Here is a 24,285-nt window from a genome sequence, read left to right as displayed (position 1 = left end):
CAGGAGCTAAAGAGCTGAAACATCGAAGAACGAACGAAAAATGGGGGTATTTTATTTTAGAAAAGTATTTAGGTGATTAAATATCGCATCACGATGAAAAAGGCTGGCTGTCGCTATCCTCTTAGGGGAAGAACTTTAGAAAGCAGCACCTCCTGCCGACAAAGTGGGCATTCGGGCTTTTCGCGAACCCAATCCCTAATGCAGACCCAGCAACATACATGTCCACATGTAGTCACACAGGGATCCTTGAATGCATCCAAGCACAAAATACACTTCCGCTGCTGTCCATCAGGGATCCACGCAACCGCACCTGGATCCTCTTCAAGATCATATCGCACCGCCGAACCAGGCAGCAACGGCACAGCAGCCGGGTTCTGGATCGAATTTATAAGCGCCTCACCCTCAGAACTGTCTCCAGTATTTTTAACTTGATCCTCGTCACTGTTCATACTTTGCCCTATCTTGCGTATATGCAGGAACCCCTGCACAGCAATCTGGAGCACCATCAGCACGCCGAGCACCTCGTACCCGATACGCTGGTTACTATCATCAATCTTTTTTGTGAAGACATAGCGAAGACGCCATATTCTTTTAGAGAGGTGGTAATAAGAGCCTGTAAAATAAAACGTTGCAATACTGAGGGCGTAGATAGGGGAGAGAGAGGTGATGGAGCCCAGGTGTTCGAGGAGATATTGCTGAATTCGCAGTTTGGTAAAGAAAGGCTTTGGCTTGATGAGGGTAGGAATTGATTTATTTAATAGGCCGGCTTGTTGTGTCTCTCGGAGCTGCTGGCGAGCAATGTTACGCTCGAGCTTGTTCCGCACACGCTGCCGTAGTGCGGGTAAGAGCCGTTGTAGTCCCCATGGGACGAGAATACTGCTCAGGATGTAACCGACGCGCCGTGTAATTTCTGGAAGACGTAGTGTGTCATCTTCTAATTGGACAATGTCGCAGTATTCTTCGCCGAGAGTACGGTTGCCAATGGCTGTGGTCAGGGAAAGGTAGAGTAGTGAGGTGAGGTGTTTGATGGTGTCGGAGTGTGCATGGGCATACCGGGCGCCACGTAGAGATCGTATAATATTCTGGGCTTGATTTATAAGGCTACCAGTAGTATATAAATCCTTTTCATGGGAGCGGATTATGTCTGGAGAGGTCGCGAAAGGATAGAAATGGGAGGTCGGTGAGCTGAGAGTGGTGTTGGACGTTGAGAGTGAGAGTTGAGGATCCTCATCAGCCATTTTTTTTTTTTTTGTTTTCGAGCGATGCCAGTATTTCAGTCAATATAGGACAGATCTAGCAAAAATATTCCGACGGAATTGTGAATCCTTCTCCACGAACAATAAATGCTACTCTCCAGCTTCGGTGTCGTTTCCCGGACGGTGACAACCTCGGCCCATGTCAGGTGACCGGCTCGGTCATCGTAATCGTATCAATTGATCTAATAATTGTTTGAATGTAATTAAGTACCATTGTTTTCAAAGGATAGTATGGTAAAATTTTGCATGGATTCCTATACTGATATCCTTGGGAGCCTTGTTCTCTGGCTCTCATCGCCCCACCAGCTATTCTCGTCAGACAGTGATATCAGCTCATCATGTACCACCTAAAAGGCAGATTGACAGCAAATATCATCCTAGGAGTGTGTCTCATGTCAGCATGTCTCATCAATTCCATATTGAAACAATTTGTGTTCCCAGAGTCGGGCAGAAAGCTTTATGATTCACCCAGTTAAGTAGTGGGAGTCAGCATACCATTATCTACTCTGAGCCGGAAATCCCGGCATATATCATCTTTGAAAACATCAGGATAGTATTGAAATTAGCATGAAAATCTCTTGAATATTCCTGTTGAAGAAACATTGCCTCTTAGTTAGATGCTTCCCTTCAAATACGCGACACATACGTCGATATAAAATCGGCAGGCGCTCTCAAATTTCGCCAGAGGTATAGCATTTCAACTTTCAGAACTGGAAAATGAACATTAATATGAAGATGCTTGATCTACTTGAAGCCATCACCTGGGGCCGGTGTGTTCCTGCTTTCATCATCACGATAATTTCGATATTATATTGGTATCTCCGGATTCCAGGCGATATGCCCAAAAACATCCCAACTGTGCCAATATACATCTCACTCATCGGCCTGTGGAGTGATATGGGACAAGATGCCATTTTTGACCGGTGGCTCCGTGAGCCACTAGAAAAATACGGCGCCGTTAAGATCTGGTTTGCGGGTCGATGGAACATACTCGCTACACGACCGCAGCTTCTAGTAGATATGTTCCGTCACGAAGATATCTACGCCAAAGCTGGTAGCCAGAAGAAGATTCCCTGGAGTGTCATTGCTGCTCTAGTTGGGGATAATATCATCAATGCACACGGTCACAACTGGCGGCTCTTTACGTCTATTATGAAGCCAGGATTACAGAGGCGCATCACGGACTCATCACTCCTTATTCAAAAATCTCGTTTGTTTGTGGATATCATCCTGGGTGAACAGATTAAGTTGGGGCCTGAGAAAGGAATAACAGTCAATCCAATTATTCAAAGATGGGCACTCAGCTGTATGGGGGTCAGCTTTATGGGTGTTGACCTTGAGGTAATTCATGCAAAATCACATTTTCCAGTGACAAGGTTTACTAATCATCGTGAAAAAGACATTAGAGAAACCTGGTCAGCGTATCGAAGAGCTGCAAACCATCATAAAGAAGACATTGTTCAGCCCCTTGTTCTTTAACTTTCCGGACCTCGACCGATTTCCGAAGATATTCACGCAGCGAAAGGTTGCCTTTGGGATCATGCAGGAGTTTGGGGACCTGCTCGTGGAAACTGTTCGGAAAAGACCCCAAGCCCTTCAAAGTCCCGATAGCACAGAACAGGTAGTTGACGGCCTAGATCGTGCTTTGAAAGAAGGGAAAATCACAGAAGTCCAATACTGCAACAACTTGAAAGTGACTTTTCTCACGGCTCACGAAAATGCACAGCAACTTCTAAATTCTGCACTTTGGGAACTTGGTAAAAATCAAGCTGTGCAACAGAAACTCCGTGCTGAAATCCTTGCAATGAAAACAGCAAACCCATCTACCGATGAAGTAAACTCTATGCCCTACCTTTTAACCGTTGTTTTGGAGCTTCTACGCCTATATCCTCCGGTTTCACAGCTCATCAACCGTGTAACAACTCAAAAGTCAATATTAGGAGGAAAGGTTCCAATCCCGAATCATACCTGGGTAGGATGGAACGCATTTGGTGTTCATACAGACACAAACATCTGGGGACCTAATGCTCGTGAATTCATTCCAGAACGATGGGGAAACGATGTGAAGATAATTCAGAGCCAGCTTCGCCTCAAGACGACGCAGTGTCAGTTCATTGCCTTCAACGCACACTCTAGAAAATGCTTAGGACAAGGGTTTGCGGTACTACAGATGAAACTTTTATTATTTGAGATGACGCGACGGATGGAATGGACAGTTGACCCGTCATATCAATTGAAGTTGACATCGGTGAGTCTTTTCCTCTGACTGCCAGCTACGAGAACAATTGCAATTTCTAATAAGAATTAGGGTGGAATCCTTGCTCCCTTGATGCTCCGGGTGATCGTACAACCTACCAGCATATGTGAGAATATGTGTGAGGAATAAAATGCACAGGCTATATCTTCTTAGTCTAGATTGGTGGTTTTTGTCTTCGATCTGACAACATGTCTTGGGTTGTACAGAGTGTGGTTGAGCCTGCTCTGTAAAGTGAGGCTTATGTAACTTAGCCTCTCAAGGTTTCCAAGGTTGCTTCTCGTGTCATTTTAGTTTCGATGTTCTTCTCGCTTGTGATATTTTCCCTATGTCGCCATTGGTATCTAAATGGTACGATATTTTATTCTGTTCTTCACTAAACGATTGATGGCTAAGTGAGCAATAGACATCAGATTCAAGCCTTATGACTCCGTAAATTCCGAATATAAATTCTCAGCAACCATGAGTTTGCACAAAATTTACAGCCTTGAGAGTGTGTATAGGGTATCTCATTGATGAAATAGCTCAACTTTAATCTTGATTCTATGGAGCTCTCGCTTACTAAGGCTACTGTTCATGAATAATTTTGAAACCTATTTGCCGGCAAAACACTGTAGACAGGCGTTTCAGACTAAAAAATAGTGATTTGTAAAATTACTTATTGGTAACTTGCGGAGAGCAGTACTAATGGAAAACGATTCTGTGATTGGTTGAAAAAACAGCAACACTTGATCCTAATATATTCACAGATTGGACTAATTGAGCTTGGAAACAATTGATAGATGATACGAGGAAAAAATGACTACGGGGGATGCATGATTCGTCCGAGATCCGACGAAGTCGTTCTATTTATGAGCATAAAGAACGCGGATTTCATCATCATCCACTAACTTATCTCGGCACTTCAGAATGCGTGCTACTTAATACCTAGGTACCATGAATACAAATGTCATATCAGGTGAGTAGAAATTGTACTTTCCAAGGTTCTTGTCGGGAGATATATTTATGCGCTTGTGAGTGGAGGTGGCACAACCATTTATACTGCTCACCGGACCTAAGAGGAGTGATCGCTGGTAAGCCATCCATGGATTCATGGATATTAAACTACAAAGCTCTGCTGCATTTACACCAACTCATTTTTCAAGTATTCTTTACTACGTTGCAAGTCAACCCCTTGTCAAGACAGCGTTAAAGCCAACGAGTATGAAATATGTCCAATACAACCTCGACGAAGTACTACAAAGTCGCAGTACTTGTCTACGATGGAGCAGATATTCTCGACTTCACTGGTCCGATAGAGGTTCTTTCGCGTGCATTGCATCATCAAAACCTGGATGATATCAATCCAATATTTGAAATTCAGACGATTGCTCAACACAATTTTATAACAACCGCATCGCTGAAGATAGAAGCGGATTTTCTGCTAGCTGATGCTAGGGAAACGATCACAAAATACGATATGCTGCTTGTTCCAGGTGCTTCCCAAACCACTATCAAGAAGCTTGTTGACATCAACACTCCGGAATTAGACTTGATTCGCCGATACGCATCAGGAGAGTCAAAACGACCCCGAATCATACTTTCTGTCTGCACCGGTGCCTCTCTTCTAGGTGCTGCAGGAATTCTATCTGGAATCACCGTGACTACTCACCGCCGAGCCCTTGACCTTCTACGAGAAACCTGCTCTCAGACTCTTAATTATGAAGAATCAAATATATTGTCTCGCCGATTTGTTGATGGAGGACTTTTGAAGGGGGCAAATGTTAGGGTCATATCCTCTGGCGGGGTGAGCGCTGGTATAGATGCAACTTTGTATGTTATCTGCCGATTAATATCTCCAGAAATGGCGTCTTTAATTTCTCAGGCAATGGAGTATGGATGGATAGAGCCAAAGGATTGTGATTGGCCTACCAGATTTCATTGTTCGTTATACTGATGCATTTCGTTTGGGTGGGTAGTGAGATATTGGATTCGTTCCAAGTAGAGGTCGGCACGGTTTTACGGATATCCGTATCCGTAACCGTAACCGTAGAATTTCTACGGTTACGGATACGAATAAAATCTCTACGGTTACGGTTACGAATAAATGCCCTCTATCCGTACGGATATCCGTAATATCCGTAGCTTATATCACGTGTCTAGAACCACATGCAGTTCTAATATATATTTCTAAGTCTATAGAGTTATAAATCTCATGTAATTCTCAAGTAAAAGAAATTTCAATTAGGAATCAATATTATATACATCTCTTAACAAAACTAACTCTCTTATGGTCTTACTGTTCAGAGATTGTCGACGAACACCCAGGATATCCCTTACAGAACTGAAAAGTCTTTCAACTGAAACCTCAGCTGCTGGAATACCAAGGTAGTCCCTTGCAACTGCTGCCATCCTGGGGTATTGATCCTTATGAGCGTTCCACCATGAAAGCAGCCACTTAGAGTCATCTTGGTCTTCTATTAATCCTTCTACTTGAATAGGAGGCTCATCAAAATAGCGATCAATATCAGAAGCCCGAGATACTTCTTGAGAATGTACTTTTTGTAGAAGACGAGCTCTCATACCTGGTCGAGCAGGAGGATCCATAGTTCTAGAAGTAGAACTAGAGATGGAGGTAGCCAAAGGGGGATATTTCTTATGAAGTAAGACCTTAATGCTCTGAATGATTCCTTGGATAACCCCATCTTCAAGCTCTTGTTCTAAAAGAGCAAATTTGACACGTGGATCAAGAGCAAGAGCTATATAATAGATATCTTGCATATCCATAAGATCATAGTATTTCCTATACTTTTGCATTCCAACCAAGACAGCAGAAGAGATATCAGGACTAAGCCCTATAAAGTCGCCTTCAAAAGAAGCTGCTTCTATAAGGAGGTCATGCAATTCATAGTAAATAGGAATTACTAGACTTATATGAGGTTGCCGCTGAGAGATAAGTTGGGTAAACTCATAGAATCTTGAAAGAACCATGGCAAGATCACGAAGATTAGACCAATCATCATTTGAAAATGGTATCAGCTGATTCTGAACATTATTCCAATGTTTAATCTGCTCTTAAGCAAGGATAGCATCTTGAATCATAAGATATGTCGAGTTCCAACGTGTCTCGATATCATACCTAGAACTATAAGTATATATAAGAAAGAGAGAAAGGAATCTTGCTTACCGAACGAGCTTATCAGGTAATCCATGCGTCTGACAAATGATTTGCCACTGCTGCTGTCTTTGAGGACTTCCAGATACCCAAAGGGCTAAGATTCGTACACGAGCTAGTGTAACAGGTTGAATCCTGGTGAACTATCACGTGGTTGTACCACGTGACCCACCAACCGCATACCTCACGATTCCACCCCGAATTGTTCACGTTCTTCAAGGATTTTGTAAATAGCATGTGCCTAGCTAGTTCTGAATTTAAGATTAGCTTTAGCCCTTCACATACAAAATCCTTCCTCTAACGAGAGTAAAACCCACGACCGACGATAAGAAAAGCGCTCTCAGAAAGTATCTGATCGAGCCACATACGACAGACGAACGAATCGCTCTCGGAAAGAATCCGATCGAGCATACCAACGAATACGAAAAGCTCTTAGAAAGAATCTAATTGAGCGTCCTACGAATACGAAATCGCTCTTAGAAAGTATCTAGTTGAGCATCCGACAAACGAATTGAAGACGGAAAGCATCCGATTCAAACACGAGAAGAAAACGAATATCTTCATCATCATGACTGCAAGCGAACCGTCGAGCCCACCCGAGTGGGCCAGGACGTTGATGCAGCACATCAGTCAGACAAGTATTAGTACCGATGAGAGAATTAGAAGACTCGAAGAATTAGTGGTTCGGTCCCAGGAGCGAGCCGCTCCCGAACCACCCACGGAACCACAAGGGATACCAATCGAATCAACCAGCGATAATAACCAGATTCGACGACCTCGCCCTCGTCTCCCCGACCCCGCGATGTATGTAGGAAACATCTCTGATTGGCCAACCTGGAGAATCTCGATAGAGAACAAATTGCTAGTAGACGGAGCTGCCATCGGTACCCCACAAGAGTAATTCCTCTATACATTTTCCCGCCTAGAGAAAATGGCCGCCAAGAACACCGGAACGTTTATGAAGACACAACGAAGCGAAGGCAACCCGTATATGCTTCTGGAATATCTTGAGAGGATGTATGGGGACCCTAACGCTCGATCACGAGCAGCTCAGCGTCTACATCAGCTTAAACAGAAGCCCGACCAGCCTTTTTCACGATTCCTTCCCCAGTTAGAAAGAGAGCTCGCAGATGCTGGTGCAACCGAATGGCACGACGAAGTAAAACGACAACTCTTACTAAATGCTCTTAACGAAGATATGACGAATTCGCTTATGAATCGTGGTGTTCCCTATGATTTTATAGGTCTTATCACACGGCTCCACGAAATCGACACTGATAGCGAGACACTGAATATCGCATTAGGCAGACGCCAGTTATCCACTCGCCAGCGAATCCAAAGAGATCAATCAACCACAGCCATAGAGGATAGGATGGACTAGACTCCAACAATAAACACGAACACTATATAGACGAATTCGTCCCGATTCGTGAACGAAAAGGGACAGGTTCGTAAAGAGGATCAACATCTCGTGGGAAAACGTGCAAAATGGGTCGAGAAAGAAGAACTCCAACGTCGCCGTATAGAAAAGAGATGTCTACGATATGGTCGAGATAACTGTTGGCAAAGTATATGCCCTTTACTGCCTCGCACGGAATCCGAACCAAGTAGTGGTACGGAATGCAGTAGTCGAAGAACCAAGATCGAGCCACCCCCGAAGAAGGGAGTATTCGCTAGCGATCGAAGAAGATGAAGCGGAGAATGATTCGGGAAAAGATTAGCTCCTACACTAAACCGCGAGCAGGAGCAGAAGGGGGTTGAGAAGCTGCTAAAGAAAGAGGCGTCATTCTATGTCGATGCTAGAGTTAATGGAATTCAATTCGCGAAGACTTTAGTAGACAACGGAAGCGATAGCTATGCATCTATCAACGGACACCTAGCGCAATCTCTTAACCTTCCGCGTATCCCGATTCTACCGCGAATCCTGAACAGAGTCATCAAGAATCAAGGACGGATCACTTAGGCCACATACTTCGATCTTGATGTTAATGGACTACAACAGCAGAAAGTCTTTGCCTACATCATTCCAAGATAGTCAGACGAAATGATACTTAGGACGCCTTGGTTAAAAGATGTCGACGGAGTTTACGCTGCGAAACGAGGGTATTTAGATATCCATTCGAGAAATGGAGAGCGCATTCGTTGTTAGAACCGTATCGACCTGTCAATCGGTCCAACAAAAGTAAAGAGATTGAAAGTACAGCAATCATCTGCGGGAGAAATCAAAGAACTATTCGATAGCGTTTCGTCGCCGGACCACCTCCGAATAGCCAAAGTGACTATAGACGATATCGACAAGGCGCTGCAACCTAAGAAATTCACCGATCCGAGAGCTAAACTTCCCCCATAATATCTCCCTTGGTTAGATGTTTTTAGCCAGGAGAAAGCAGACAAGCTTCCGAGCCATCGCCCAGGGATCGATCATAAGATACCCTTGACACGCGATGGAAATGGTAACGAATCGACACCACCTCATAGGCCATTATATGGAATAAATAGAGAAGAGCTATTAGTTCTACGAAAAACTCTTACCGATCTACTGGGAAAAGGATTCATACAAGTCAGTAAATCGCCAGCAGCTTCACCGGTGTTATTAGTACGAAAACCTGGTGGAGGCATCCGATTCTGTGTCGATTATAGAGGGTTAAACTCCATAACCATCAAGGACCGTTACCCCCTACCTCTGATTCAAGAAACACTACGAAACATGTCGAAGGCTCGCTGGTTTACCAAACTCGATATCATAGCGGCTTTCCATAAGATCAGAATGCAGGAAGGCGAAGAATGGAAGACAGCGTTTCGAACACGATACGGGCTCTATGAGTGGCTAGTTACACCTTTTGGCCTGACTGGCGCTCCCGCAACCTTCCAACGGTATATCAATGAAGTTCTACGCGAATTTCTCGACGATTTTGTGTCAGCATATGTGGACGATATCATTATTTACTCCGACGGATCGATCACGGATCATAGACGAAAAGTACGCGAGGTGCTCCAAAAGCTAAGAGATGCTGGACTTCAATGCGATATCGAGAAATCTGAATTTGAACAGAGCTCTGTGAAATACCTAGGGTTCATCATATAAGCTGGAGAAGGTCTATGTGTAGACCTAAAGAAAGTTGAAGCCATTAAGCTATGGGAAGCACCTACTAATGTCCGAGAAGTACGTGGTTTTGTTGGATTCGCTAACTTCTACTAGACGTTTATACCACGATTCGCAGACGTCTCTGCACCATTGGTGCAGTTGACAAAGAAAGATACGATATTCAAATGGGACAAGGAGAAACAAGAATCATTCGAGACCCTAAAGGACCTCTTTATCTCTGCACCAATATTGGCTCATTTCCGAGAAGACACCGAAACAATAGTGGAAACAGACGCATCTGGATGGGCGACAGGAGCAGTCTTATCCCAAAGACAAGAAGATGGGACGCTAAGACCATGCGCCTATCTCTCGCGTAAGTTCTCACCTGCAGAGACCAATTATATGATACATGATAAGGAATTACTCGCTATCATCCATGCGCTACGGGAATGGAAGCCAGAGCTGAAGATGGTCCCGCGATTTGTGGTCTTAACGGACCACAAAAATCTACGATATTTTCATAAGGCGCAGGATCTAAGCGAACGACAAATGAGATGGGCAGACATCCTGGCCGAATTCGACTTTGAGCTACGATATCGACCCGGGAAACAGGCGATCTAACCAGATGCTCTATCCCGGCGAGGACAAGACGAACCTAAAGGAATCTCTGATGAGAGGCTCACGAATTGTTTCCGGAAACTCTTCGAATCAGTAACGATCCGTAACAATAGCACTGAACCAAGTCCACCTTTAGACTTTGATATACCAGTGGCGATGTTTGAAGAAGCAGAAACGCAGGAAGCATGGAATAACGCGCGGAAGGAAGATCAAATATACCAGCAGTTCGCACTCGCACTTGAAAAGGGAGACCGACGAATCCCTGCCGAATCGAACCTGAAAATAAGCCTATCCGAGTGTGACTTAGATGAACAAAATCTTCTACGCTTTAGGAAAAGGACATGGATTCTAGACAACGAACTACTACGCACAACCTTGATCCAGAAGGTCCACGATTCCTACATAACTAGACATCCAGGACGGGACGCAACCTATACGATACTAGCCCGTAGATTCTTTTGGCCAGGAATGACGAACGATGTACGGAGATTCTTAAGGAATTGCACCATTTGCGGACGAAACACGATTTGGAGAGATTCGAAGCAAGGCCTACTTAAACCGTTACCGATTCCATAACGAATCTGGGCCGAACTATCCATGGATTTCATCACAGAACTTCCACCTACTGGGAAAGAAAGAGCGACGAATTGTCTAGTAATTACTGATCGGCTATCTAAAGGAGTGATCCTAATAGATATGCATAGTATTACTGCGGAAAGCGTCGCAGATGTCTTTATGAAGCATATTTATATGCATCATGGTTTACCGATAGCGATCACTAGTGACCGCGGCCTATAGTTCGTAGGGGGGTTCTGGCGAATCGTGTGCGAAAAGCTAAAGATTCGACGCCGATTATCTACCGCATTCCACCCCCAAACTGATGGAGCTACGGAACGCGCAAATCAAGAAGTCGAACGAATTCTACACGCCTTTACTACGTACGCACAGGACGACTGGGCAAGTTTACTACCTATCGTAGCCATAGCGATCAATAACCGAGACGCAACCTCTACTGGACTATCTCTATTCTTCTTCACACACGGATACCATGTCGATCCAGTCGAAGTGATAGAAGTCCAAGCAGAGAGAGGACCAGAGATCGCAGCGGAAACGTTCACGAACCGGCTACGAGACGCCACCGATTGGGCAAATGCAGCGATGGCTATCGCCCAAGAACGCCAACAGGAATAAGCGAATCGTTCAAGACGAGCCGCTCCAGTCTATAATATCAACGATAAAGTATGGCTAAACCTACGGAATGTACGCACGATACGGCCTTCAAAGAAACTAGACTGGCTCCACGCCAAATACATAGTTCTAGAAGTGCCATCCTCTCATACAGTGAAGCTGGATGTGCCAAGCGGCATACATCCTGTCTTCCATGTTAAGTTAATAAGACCCGCGGCAACGTACCCGTTACCGTCACAAATCGTGGACGATTCGCAACCGCCTCCGCTGTTAGTCGAAGGAGATCTGGAATACGAAATTAAAGAGATCCTACAAGCAAGGACACGAAAAATTGGACGTGGATCGCGGAGGGAAGCATTAGTGAAATGGCGAGGATACGCAGAACTGACATGGGAACCTATCGACGCAATGGAAAACTGCACAGCTCTCGACACCTTTGAACTACGATACGGACCAATTACGACTTCGAATGGACCCCGGAAAACAGGAGAATAGGAGGGGGGTATTGTAACAGGTTGAATCCTGGTGAACTATCACGTGGTTGTACCACGTGACCCACCAACCGCATACCTCACGATTCCACCCCGAATTGTTCACGTTCTTCAAGGATTTTGTAAATAGCATGTGCCTAGCTAGTTCTGAATTTAAGATTAGCTTTAGCCCTTCACAGCTAGCGCAGAATGCCCAGCTGGTAGGCTCTTATGGTCCTTTAGGATACCACAGGCATCTAAAGAAGATTGATAATCGCCAGATTTCAACTCTGATAGAATCTTTTGGACAATGAGATTCAGAATATGCGCCAGGCATCTAATATAGCTATCAAGACCTATCTTAAGTGAGTTTAGATAATTAAAGAGAGAGAGAGAGAGAGAGAGAGAGAGAGAGAGAGAGAGAGATGAAGAGAATCTTACCTTGAAACTGTAGTGTAGCTAGATTTAACCCTTGAAGATTGAAGTAGAGCTCTTTAATTAGGGCACTATTATTTGTTGCATTATCAGCAGTAATAGTAAGTAGCTTAGACTCAAGTTGTAGCTCCTGAAGAGATATTTGAAGCTGGCTTGCCATATTCTCTCCAGTATGTGCTCCAATAAGCTCTATAAAATCAAGAATCCTCTCACGGTACTCAAAATCAGGGGTTATCCAATGTCCAATAACCCCTAAAATAGCTTTTTGATTCTTGGATGTCCATATATATAAAGAAAAAGCAATTGTTGAACATGTTTCCGCGAGCTCACTGACCAAATAGGCACGATACTGAGTAAACTCCATATTGATTCGTCGAGAGACTATGCGAGCAGACGTAAAAGGTAGAGGGGTATTTAGTAATTCCTAGAATAATTAAAGTTAGTAAGAGAGAGAGAGAGAGAGAGAGAGAGAGAGAGAGAGAGAGAGAGAGAGAGAGAGAGAGAGAGAGAGAGAGAGAGAGAGCTTACCCTAAAGATTTGCTGGAATGCTATAGACTAAAGAGCAGTGAAAGGGATATTCTCCAAGACTATCCATCGAATCAAATTCTCCTCTAATGCCTCTAACATAGATTGACTAGTTTTTGTCCGAAACATAGAAACAATAGATGCTTGCTGAGTTACTGATGATATCATTGATCCATGTTTTTTCATCAGATGCGTTTTCATATTAGAAGTTGATGTATCTCTCTGGGAATCCAAGATCTTCCATTCTCCACAATGAATACATACAATCTCTCGGTCCTGTAACGGCCCTTTACCCCGTTTAGGATGCCAGAACTTCCCTGGAAGATTGCGGATTGTAAATTGACTCCAAAGGGCTTGGTTTTTGGATTTTGGTGTCTTGGGCAAAGAAGAGTCTAAAGGAGTAGACACTATAGAAGAGGTTGTTTCAGGGATTTGACTCGCTGAATCATTCGGAGAGATAGATTCATCTTCATCTTTATCTTCATCTAATGGGGAGTGATAACGTGGTTGCTTTTTGATACGATCACTAGGATCAGCTTCCTCATCACTACCATCATTTAGAACAAGGTAATCCTATCGTGGAGCGCGTTTAGGGCGTGGTAGGAGACTCATTCTATCAATGAATGGATAACTATTTAGATATCAAATTAGGGACTTCGGATGATAAGTTTCTATCGTAGTATCATATGATTTATTTAGGCGGTGGCATAATATCACGGATATCCGTAATCCGTATCCGTAACCGTAGAATTTCTACGGTTACGGTTACGGATAGAAGCTCTCGACTACGGTTACGGATACGAATAATCCAAAATCTTACGGATATGTATCCGTGCCGACCTCTAGTTCCAAGGGGTTTAACTCTAAGGTGTTTGTTCTACGTTATAACAGTGAGGATGTAGTATGTGTCTATCATGGGGGGTTGATAAAGATGGAGGATAAAAGGACGTTAGTAATCCTTATCGGGTAACTATCTCAATGATTAGATTTCTGCGTCCTTTTATCAACTTCCCATTGTATGTTCATCTCCCCGGGAAGCTAAGAATAATAATCTGTTAGCCTCCCAGGGAGGAATATTATATCATGTAGGGGATTTAGGAATGGAGGTCCAAACCCAGAACATTCTATGCAATCAGTAGTCCTGATCAGTGTCACAAGTTTAACGGGGTACGTGGCGTGCGTCTGATAGATGGAGTAGCATACGACCCGGACGGCCGCACCATGAAGACAGCATACGAGACCTATGTCTTAGGTATTTTACCAAGATTCAGAGGCAGCCTCAAAGTATCAAATGTGAGCAATTGACTGTCATATCTCTTCACTACATTCTAATAAGTGATGATAGTCTTGAATATCTCGTATGTGACATAGATGTATCCTTTGCTGTAGACTTTCCTATACTACTCTATGTTCTGTGCTTGTTGTTGAACGTGTCCATGCGAAAATAAGACGTCTACACTGCGTTCAGGGGCTCGGAAAAGGTAGGATAAAACTGCCACCTTTCTTAGGCTTATTGTAGCAACCTGGAGCTACGCAGCATGTAAATAGCGTATGATGATGGACTAGTCAAGGCACGTACCGTCGCAATATGAGTCTGCAGGTTCGTTTTTATACAGGCAAGGATTACCAAGCCTAATAAAACAAGAAGTAGCCCCATTGAACCAATGGAAGCTCACCACGAGGCTCGTTGGTGGCAGTTTTGAGGTCCGGACTTAGCCAAAACAATTTGAAAATACTTGTTTGCATATGCCATAGCTTCAAGCAAATGACCAAGGCTCAAATAATTTGGGTATGGATGAAGCTGAGACTGGCCAAGCTCATGATCATATATGAAGCAAACGAAGCATTGTGGTACTCCTGCATATTTAGTTAATTAAACATGCACGATAGCTAAGGAATTATCAGTCGAATTGCAAAGGAAGATATAAGGAAAGTGATAGAAAATTAATTGTCCTATCAATAATAATGCAGATATTATATGGGTTAACGAGGATTGTAAAGTAGTCTTAGGCCATTACTTGTCAGGTGCCGCACCACTCATCGTACACCTGCACGTCTTGATTCGGAATACACGAGAAAGTAGTATAGTATGCAATCGCTGTTAAAATACCTCAGAGACTGCCTCAGGAACACGTAAACGCTTTGCATCTCCTGACTCGGTTCACAAAAATTGTGGCTTTGCTCGTGGTTGCTTTGGGACTGACCGACGTCTCAAGGTAGATCGGTGAAAGTCAATGATTAACGCCCGCCCGAGCTCTTCATTCCAAAGGACATTGTCAGGCCGAAGGTCTTCATGGACGGTTCCTAAGGCTTTGATTTCCTTAGTGGATTTGTGAATATGTTTGAGAAGTTCCGGTGTGAGCTCCATCGTTGCGGTGCTATTGCCTCCCCAGCCTATGATGAGCATGTGACGAATCTCCCCAGCCCCATGAAGAAAACATACCTTTGCCAAGTCAATTTGATCGAGAAAAACAGGAACAGCAGATGCTTGAGCCTTTTGTAGGATGTGATACACCTGCGCTTCACGAGAGACTTCTTTCCAGAGGACCGATGTGGTCCCTTTCCCAACGAAAACATAGCCGTATTCAGCACAAATAAGTTTAAACGACGCACCGTATGCCCCGCAGTTTCCAAAGGGGATGCATCGGTCAATGTTCTCATCCAGTTGTGCTTTTAGTAAAGGTATCAAGTCCTCCGAGTTGATGGGGTAATTGATGAAATCTTGACCCCGACGATGGAGCTTCACGTTTGGACAACAGTAGTCTAGGATACCACCCGTCTGTAGCCCTCATAGACATCACTGGGTGCAAAATTGTGTATTATTGCGTTTAGAATGGCTGCCTTAATCTTTCCCAGTTTTGCGTTGACGAGTCACTCGTTGGGCGGAAGGGGAAGATGTGACCTGGCTGAAGCCCCGTTTGCGCCCGGTCGCTTGATTCAAGTCGGAGCCTGAAGTTTCTCGAGACTGCGTCCAATGTCAGATATCTGAGAGTGCACAGTTGGCTTGAGATCTCGTGGTCACTCGGCGACCCGCTGTTGGAGATTCCAGTGGAGGCGATGATGGTTGGTACTCTGAATTTGGTTCTGAACTTACATATTCAGAGTTGGTACTGTCGGAGTGCGCATCGATTTGCTGTAAGACCTCCTTAGGGGCCTGAGAACGAGCGTGGTCGAAGCTAGTTGTTCACAAAGGAAGCTGCGACTGTGCAGTATTTCTCCATTCCTGTTCACGAGCTGGCGAATGGAACGCCATAAAACACGGATACAGAGCCCTCGCGATGGAGGTCGTCGGCTCTTGAAGACTTTGTTTGCCGTTAGGATCACAGAAAAAGTAGTACAATATGCCAGGATCGTTGTATGGAACGCAGAGAAGGACACGAGCGACCCCATTAGTGACATAAGAGTACTTGAGTCCCTCCTGGATCATCACATGGTATTCATGGGCAATGGCGGACCATACGAGTCGCTCTGCATTGTATTAATTTCTCTGAGTGATTCGTCGGGATTTTGTTTGATCTGACCATGCATTTCCATAAGTCCGTTTCCCTGAGCCCCATGCGAAGGGCTTTGACAGAAAGCTTGTGGGGCTGCTTGTATTCAACCGTAGTCAGGAGGGTGTTAGTGTTGCTGTCGACTCGGTGGATACAGAACTGATCGGGTCGGGGGTGATGTATTGATGGTTGAATTGCATTTGCTTCGTTACCGCCAGTGGATTAGAGCGTTGGTGTGATTGGCAAACAAAATTCCGTCTCGGAGTTCGAACTCGTCTCGAGCAGCGTCTATTTTGCATAGCTCTTATATCACAGACATGACTTTCCACGGCGATTCGCTCGTAATTTTCAAGACATTGTTCGCTACTAATTGGTCGGAGATCGAATCTTCTAGCATCATCTTCAAGCACATTCAAGAGGGTAAACAATCCTACTTGGGCTTCCTCGGTTGAATGAAGGTAGTTGCACACAGAGCAGTATATTTTCTGCTGTTGAGCTGAAAAATCGGTCTATAGTGCTAGCCGTGTGGGACAGTATTTTCCGATGGGCGGTATGCACCCAAGAGGATGCTAGAAGATTCGATCTCCAACCAATTAGTAGCGAACGAGGTCTTGAAAATTGCGAGCGAATCGCCGTGGAAAGTCATTTCCGTGATATAATTGCAGAGTTATGCAAAATAGACGCTGCCCGAGATGAGTTCGAACTCGGAGACGGAATTTTGTTTGCCAATCACACCAACGCTTTCAATCCACCTGGCGGTAACGAAGCAAATGCAATTCAACCATCAAGTGTACATCACCCCCGACCCGACCAGTTCTGTATCCACTGAGTCGACAGCTGTTGGAACCAATGGAATCTGGTTTACTGCAGTGAATGGACTCGGGAAGTGAATGGACTCGGGAAGTGAATGGACTCGGGAAGTGAATGGACTCGGGAAGTGAATGGACTCGGGAAGTGAATGGACTCGGGAAGTGAATGGACTCGGGAAGTGAATGGACTCGGGAAGTGAATGGACTCGGGAAGTGAATGGACTCGGGAAGTGAATGAAACTAGTAGAATCGGAGCATATCTGATTCCGTCGCGGGAACTTAGAATGAACACACATCTTACCGCATAACTTGTTACATGTACAACGTAGTAATAGTGCATCGAGATCCCTGTGAATAGACAATAGCAACACTAACTCCCTCCTAGTTGAATACAAGCCTTGAGCTTGCTTCTCTCGCTCTTGGGCTTACTTATTTTCCTCTTGAGCTTGCTTCTTTTCCTCTTTAGCCTGCAAAAAGAGTTTCTTATAGTCCATGTGTATAAAGACACTCAAGAGAGAAATGATGTTGATGACAAAACACAACAGCTATTTGGGAATTGACTCAACAACGATACTTGGTAGGAAAAAATAAGGGCCAACGGTCAGGTAAACTTACGGCCGGTGATTATTCTAGGTCTATGGCCGAAAGAATATTAAACGATTCCTCCATTCGTTCATTACAAGAAGTAGGGTGTTTATTAAACTGGTCAGTCAATATTTCCCATTCCAAATCACACGTATCTTCTAATACCCCAAGTCAACTGCAAGGATGTAATTCACCCTGTTCACCCCAAGTTCGATAGATGGTCCGTAGCATGTCCACTTTTCTGCCATATTCCCGATCTCTTTAATGTTACTTTGTCAGCTTAACAATTATACCTACTGACCCTTAGCCCCAATTAAGAAGCTGTTGAGCGTCGTGCAAAAATTTTGTCGTGGACAAAATGTGTAGTTGGATGGCACATGAAAAGTTTTCATGACTTGGTCTACGGAGACAGACAGCAAATTTATAACCATTGTGTATAGAAGAAGCCTTTGCATTATCATGACAGTGTAGGGAAACCTAACAAAATAGGGAAAACCTAGCTAAAGAATGTGAAGAACCCTATTCAATCCAAAGCCCAGTTTTTCAGGACACATTCCCCAGAAACGGTGTGTGTAATTCCGAGGGCTAACATATATAGATATCAGTGGACGGTGGACGTCAAACATAGCGTGGTTCTCACTTCTTACATTGACACAGTTTTCTGATACTGCAGGACCATGCATATTCCACAAAAGGAAATTTTTACTAGGTTTGATTAGTATAAAGGTATCCAAGTCGTTTCTCAAGTACGAGAGTGTTAAGCACATACAATCTATCCATATCCCACCTCTGTCAGTCTTTATATTCTCAAGCCAGTTCTCAAGCGGGAGGGAATCAAGCATTTACAAACTACCCATGTCCCGTCTTGAAAGTCTCTACTCTCAATTCATCTCTGAAGGAGGAGGGGGGTACAGAAAACCAGTGACAATACGCATTTTCTGGAAGAACATATTTCACATGCGTGAGGCTGGCGTTGACAAAATTCTCTTTTACCGCACGAAAAAATCCGAAATGGATATTGATGATCGTAAATCTTTCATAACAGACACTTAAGCAACGTCTTATTCTCATCAGCAGGATATTCAATATTGGATGGCCTTGGCGGAATATTATAAGCTTAAATACGTACAGTGCTCAAACATACTTGGACAGATGTCAGTATTCATGCGAAGTACATCTAGCGAGATCAAATTAGGAAATTATATCCAAAATCAAGCAGAACTCGAAGGGTCTGAATCTTTCTAATCCAGAAGAAAATTAAGCCACCTCTATAGTAGTGGCTACTTGGATTTCTGTCTTCATCTTACATACATTGGAATTGTCCAGATTCTATAATTGCAATTCCTTCTTTAAAGGTACGAATCTTTTTTCTACTCTTATACACCAAATGAACCTAAGTATATCCTAAATAGCACTATTGGAAAAGGACTCGCACCACATCAAATTATTAATCGGTTCCAATGAGCCTATCGATTACATAAAGCTGTTCTAGGACGTAACTAACTACTTGACAGCCGTGGACAGAATTTTGCAGCGACTTCTAAGGTACATAGTTCCATTTCGTCGTGACCCAGACTTCCAAGGTTTGTAGTTGTGGGACGCTAAGTACATGAAAAGCTTCAGTACCTTGGGTCACGTCAACCCATTACACAGGAGTATGTCTTTTTTGAGCGATGACCGCATCACTACAAATGCTCTTTATCAAGTATTTTCACCCGCAAGAATTTTTAGTGGCATTGACAAAGAAAAGCACTTTTAAAAAAATTTGTGTTTTCCACCATACAACCATGGATCCGGCACGCCATAGACAGCTTTATGCCCCGATTTTGGCTGACCAGCACTCCCAACAGCCAATTTACGCTCCGCCAACGGAAATACATAGACGATCCATCGCATGTCAGTCTTGTAAGAAGCGGAGAACAAAGGTAGAATGACCATACTAGAAGAATTGTGCGATTATTCAATGACAATATTTATTTAGTGCCAAGGGAATCAGCCATGTCTTAAGTGCGTTGAAGCAAATAGTGAATGCATATTCGACCAAAGTCAAGACCGGAGGAGAAAGCTTGCTCTTCGAAAGATCACAGAAGAGCTCCATGCTTCTAAAGAACTGCTTGATAATGTGGCTCAAGCATTTAATCTTGGACAAAATGAAAAATTAGAGCAGCTTCTCTTATCAAGATTGCCAGCCCAAAAGCTCTCGAAAATGGAGTTCGGAAATCATAAGGTATCACCAATAAATTCTTGTCTTGTCATCAATATGAAAATGTTGACTTTTCTTTTGAAGGACCATCTTGAAAACCTACATCCGAGGACGGTACAGAAAATTCGCAAATCTGAGCGGGAGGAACCAGATGTATTTCAAGAGGTAACATTCCCTAATCATTCTAAAAGACTACTCTGCAGCAGTCCGCTAATATGTTTTCACATTATCATTAGTACGGGCCAGCTGTGACTAATAAAAGCAATACAAACCTCTTAAATTCCTCATCTTCCTCATCCGTAGGATCCTTGGATGAAATTGATTCGATGGGTGAAGATGTGAATCGAAACCACCAGTCTAGGGCTCTGGGCTATATCGGCAACAACTCAGAATTGGCTTGGATGCATAAGTTAGATTGTGAATCACTCGATTCAGTGAGAAAACGCTGGTCTGAAAACAGACGGTCGCTACCGCCTCAAAATTCCATCACGCACCTGAGTTACTTTTTGAATGAAGAACGCAACCTGGAAGCCGAAGTAGCTGATCCGTTTACATTGCCAACGAGGCCATGGGGAAATTATCTCATTCAGACTTACTTTCAGACAGTCGATCCGTCTTTTCCTCTGCTTGATAGAGATTTATTTGCTTCCCAGTATGAGCATGTGTTTGAGCAGAACAAATCGAGACCAACGAAAAATTGGCTGGCAGTTTTAAACATTCTATTTGCCATTGGTTCTAGATACTATCAGTTGTCTCAGCCAGGTCCTAACAATTATACGGATGACCATGTGTTTTTCGACAGAGCGACAACACTGAGCTCTATTAGTGGAAGCGTAAAATGCGGACACGCCGATATTCAGCAGGTGCAAATTGAACTGTTAGCATCTATATATTATCTTGCATCATCACAAATCAATAGGTAAGCCTACGCGCTTCATAAGCTGCCTATGGTGAGACTCACATCAGCTGAGTCCCCATGGATGAGTATCCTACATTTACTGATACACACAGATCTTGGAAGATGGTTGGTATTGCAGCCCGTTCAGCTATCGGACTGGGGATCAATCAACAAGCCATTGGTGACAATATAGATCCAACGTCTAAGGAGACTCGTTGTCGCATTTGGTGGTCAATTGTTTCCTTAGAGCATCAACTCTCCGTGGTCACTGGCCGAGCTTCTTGTATTGACTACTACTCTTCTGGAACAGCTCCTCCATCACCAATCGCCCCATCATCAAGCAGAGATAATTGCCATAGAGAAAATATGGCTGTCACTAATCTCGTTGAAGGAGCATATGATGGTCAATCTCTTCACTGGACTCTCCACGGAACCCAACTTCAGATACAGCAGCGCCTCCAGTGGTTCGAAAGTATCAAGCCAACAAAATTCCTTTGGTTCTTCCATCTGCTTGATTTGGAGTTGATTACACATGCCGTCGTCAATAACGTCTACAACGCGGATGTGTATCGTGAAGGATGGGATGAAACCGCTGCTCGAATGGCTATATACAAGCTGAAGTTTGCAACATGGCTACGCAGCCTTCAAAAGCCATATAAGTTTATGAATGCCGAGGGTGCGCTGCAAGTTACGGATCTATCTATAGATCAAATATCTCTCGCCTTAAACTACCTGAGCTCACAAATCATCATTAATCGACCCTACCTGCCTCACTCAAGAGTAGACAACGCGGGAATTTCACATCCACGGTCAACCTGCCACAAGCAAGGTGTGATTTCTTGCAAAAACGCTGCTTTGGCTATCTTGTCAACAATGACTGACAAGCCAGACTTGAACTGGCTGTACAAAGTGACGCCGTGGTTGAATATTCTGCATTTCATGATGCAGGCTATGGCTGTGCTTCTTGTTCATGCGACCGTGGGAGGCTTCTGGGAAAAGACGGCAGTCAGTGTTAACTCCTCGGGAGAGGAAACAGCCAACTCACTCGATCCGAAAGTCATCGAAGTTTTTGCTGGAATAAAAAAGGCTATTCAATGGCTCGCAGAGATAGCCAATAAAGATATCAGCGCTCAACGTGCCTTCAGTATTTGCACCAAGATTATTCATCGGTTTGACCCAACCAACGGATGGGGACTTAGCGATGTTTCTTCAATCCCGCAGCAAAATGTGAATGACGAGACATGTTTCAATCTGCCCTCCCAGTTCCCACCTTCACCAGATGGGCGTTCAAGTCTCGGGTGGGGTCCTGATAGAGAGATTCACGAATTTAGAGCAGAGCAAGAACCACCACTGTTGAGTCTAGATCCAGTGTTACTGGCTACTAGTTTCCATGATCTGAGCACCATGTGATTGATAGATATTTGTAATTGAAAGGTGGCTATGAATAACTAACTAAATTGATACATGCTTAGTTATGTCATTGAACATGGTTTTAAAGCGAACTGGGTTCCGACGGGGATGCTGGTCATCAGTCAGCGTAGTACCACAGATCGCTATGCTAAACGGTCATTATTAATAAGAGTCTTTAACCAATATCTTGGCTAAATAGTTTTGTAACTGAAAGATGGATGGTTTTGTAAAAAAAAAAGACTTGAAATCACTATACGTCGAGGGGCGTACAAGCGGTCAGAGGGAGGGTCACAACCGAGTCATTTGGATGATCTGATTATAGAAGACCGCTGGTGTAGGATTATTATTTAGCCAGACGATATGATTTCAATATTTATCATAACCTCCTTTGTCCCACTGTTGAACCAAATTATTCTACAATGTGAAGACGGAAACCCGGCTGAGCCACCTGTTTCCTGGTTATTACTCCGTACTCAGAAAAAACATGACAGTTGTGGGTCTAGCTGATCAGCGAAGGGCTTTAAACCTTATATCTAGAGTAGTACATAGGAATCATTCCCCAATCTAGATTTATGATTGTTTCTAAGGCCAAAACGACAATGACAACGCCGTATATCATGGCCCTTGGGGGTACTTCTAGGGGTGGTTCGATCAATCAAAAGACAGTGACATAATTAGCTCCAAATATAGATTTCGGGCGCATATATTTCCACAGAAATGATACTGTTGTTAACAATGGCAGCTGACCTACCAAGACCACATGACTCTTGGCAGAGTAGCTACTATAACTCCATAAAACTGGACAATAGAAAGGACATCCTGAACCATTACACATTCAACACATACAAGTTACCGAAATCGGACAGCTATTTGAACTGTGCAATGAATTAATGAGCCGCCAGATACAAACTAAACTAAAATCACCACTTCAACAAGTTGACAACGACATTAAATATGGAAATCTTCCAAAAACAAGGGAAGAAACGCCGCGATCAAGTTTGCTTAGTTTCAGTGGACAGAAAAAGAAATGAAGAAAGGAGATAAGATATTTTGTAGCTATGCTTTTCATCTTTCTTTTGAGTTCCTTATATAGGGAATTATGAATAATTGAGTTCGTTTTAATCTTATCACATTGGCATAGGCGCGTCTATCGCATGGCTTGGGGTCTATGAGACACCAAAAAGTCGTATTGCCATCCTAGAGGCAAATTCAAAATTGCTACACTGCTTTGACATCTCTAGATCTTAGCGCAATAAACCAACCATAGACCAAGAAAACCTCCGAAACTTTATTTAAGATTTTGAGCTTTCGGACCCACTTTGTCAACTATGTTCAGGGATATTCTACGCGTAGTAATTTATTTGCACTCCCCCATTCGGTAATCGCTGGGTGGATAATATAAAAGCTAGCTGTATTTTTCTAATCTTATGATAATTATACGAGCACGTGATAGCAGGCAAATAAAGCAGATGAAAAATCGGTGTACCTTCCGAAGGCTAATGGATGTCTGTGCTTTCTGTCTTGGGATCAATATCCAATGATCTTGACCATTACGTAGATCAGAACCAATTAAAAGGCTAAGTACGGCCTGCTCTAAAAAGCAAATTGTCAACATGAGGTTTCATTGAGAGAATGTCACGACATCAAAGCTAGTGTTTCGCCTATATCTAGAATCAACGACAGAGGCTAGGTCGTTTTCAAAGCCAAAATACAGAACTGCTTACTACATCTCTAAAGTCTGAGCTTATATTAGTAATATACCCTAGAAAATGCAGCTGGCCCCCGTCCTCTGGTCGATCAAGTGAGACGATATAAATCACCACTCTAATCACTCTAGTGGGATTGCAACCGCAGGTTGTATTCCAAGTACACTTGACAGTGACAGAAAGTAAGAGAGTCTATGT

The 24,285-nt window shown here is 43.6% G+C and overlaps 5 protein-coding genes across 5 annotated transcripts; 3 read left to right on the top strand and 2 right to left on the bottom strand.

Annotated features, from left to right (window-relative positions):
* Positions 1-113: 113 nt before the first annotated feature.
* pex10 (ubiquitin-protein ligase peroxin 10) lies at positions 114-1,238 on the bottom strand (the record flags this gene model as incomplete). The annotated part of the gene is made up of 1 exon (XM_057205856.1): positions 114-1,238. One exon carries the CDS (start codon positions 1,236-1,238, stop codon positions 114-116), a length of 1,125 nt encoding a protein of 374 aa, XP_057066463.1.
* A 735-nt stretch (positions 1,239-1,973) lies between these two features.
* On the top strand, positions 1,974-3,618 carry xanG (cytochrome P450 monooxygenase xanG; the record flags this gene model as incomplete). The annotated part of the gene is made up of 3 exons (XM_057205855.1): positions 1,974-2,597; positions 2,656-3,504; positions 3,565-3,618. Coding segments are annotated over 3 exons (1,527 nt in total), but the record flags the coding sequence as incomplete, so codon positions are not given.
* A 1,102-nt stretch (positions 3,619-4,720) lies between these two features.
* Positions 4,721-5,366, top strand: N7495_003185 (uncharacterized protein; the record flags this gene model as incomplete). The annotated part of the gene is made up of 2 exons (XM_057205854.1): positions 4,721-5,296; positions 5,352-5,366. The coding sequence occupies 2 exons, from the start codon at positions 4,721-4,723 to the stop codon at positions 5,364-5,366; spliced, it is 591 nt and encodes a 196-aa protein (XP_057066461.1).
* Positions 5,367-15,146: 9,780 nt separating this feature from the next.
* N7495_003184 (uncharacterized protein) lies at positions 15,147-16,513 on the bottom strand (the record flags this gene model as incomplete). Its single annotated transcript, XM_057205853.1, has 5 exons — positions 15,147-15,772; positions 15,854-15,950; positions 16,008-16,161; positions 16,252-16,453; positions 16,507-16,513. 5 exons carry the CDS (start codon positions 16,511-16,513, stop codon positions 15,147-15,149), a joined length of 1,086 nt encoding a protein of 361 aa, XP_057066460.1.
* Positions 16,514-20,399: 3,886 nt separating this feature from the next.
* On the top strand, positions 20,400-22,381 carry N7495_003183 (fungal specific transcription factor domain-containing protein; the record flags this gene model as incomplete). Its single annotated transcript, XM_057205852.1, has 2 exons — positions 20,400-20,992; positions 21,085-22,381. 2 exons carry the CDS (start codon positions 20,400-20,402, stop codon positions 22,379-22,381), a joined length of 1,890 nt encoding a protein of 629 aa, XP_057066459.1.
* Between the last annotated feature and the right edge of the window lie 1,904 nt (positions 22,382-24,285).

The sequence above is a fragment of the Penicillium taxi genome (genome assembly GCF_028828555.1).
Source record: "Penicillium taxi strain IBT 34144 chromosome Unknown utg000002l_segment0_segment0, whole genome shotgun sequence".
Lineage (NCBI taxonomy): Eukaryota > Fungi > Ascomycota > Eurotiomycetes > Eurotiales > Aspergillaceae > Penicillium > Penicillium taxi.
The sequence above is the reverse complement of the archived record's forward strand: the minus strand, read 5'-3'. Positions and strand labels throughout refer to the sequence as shown.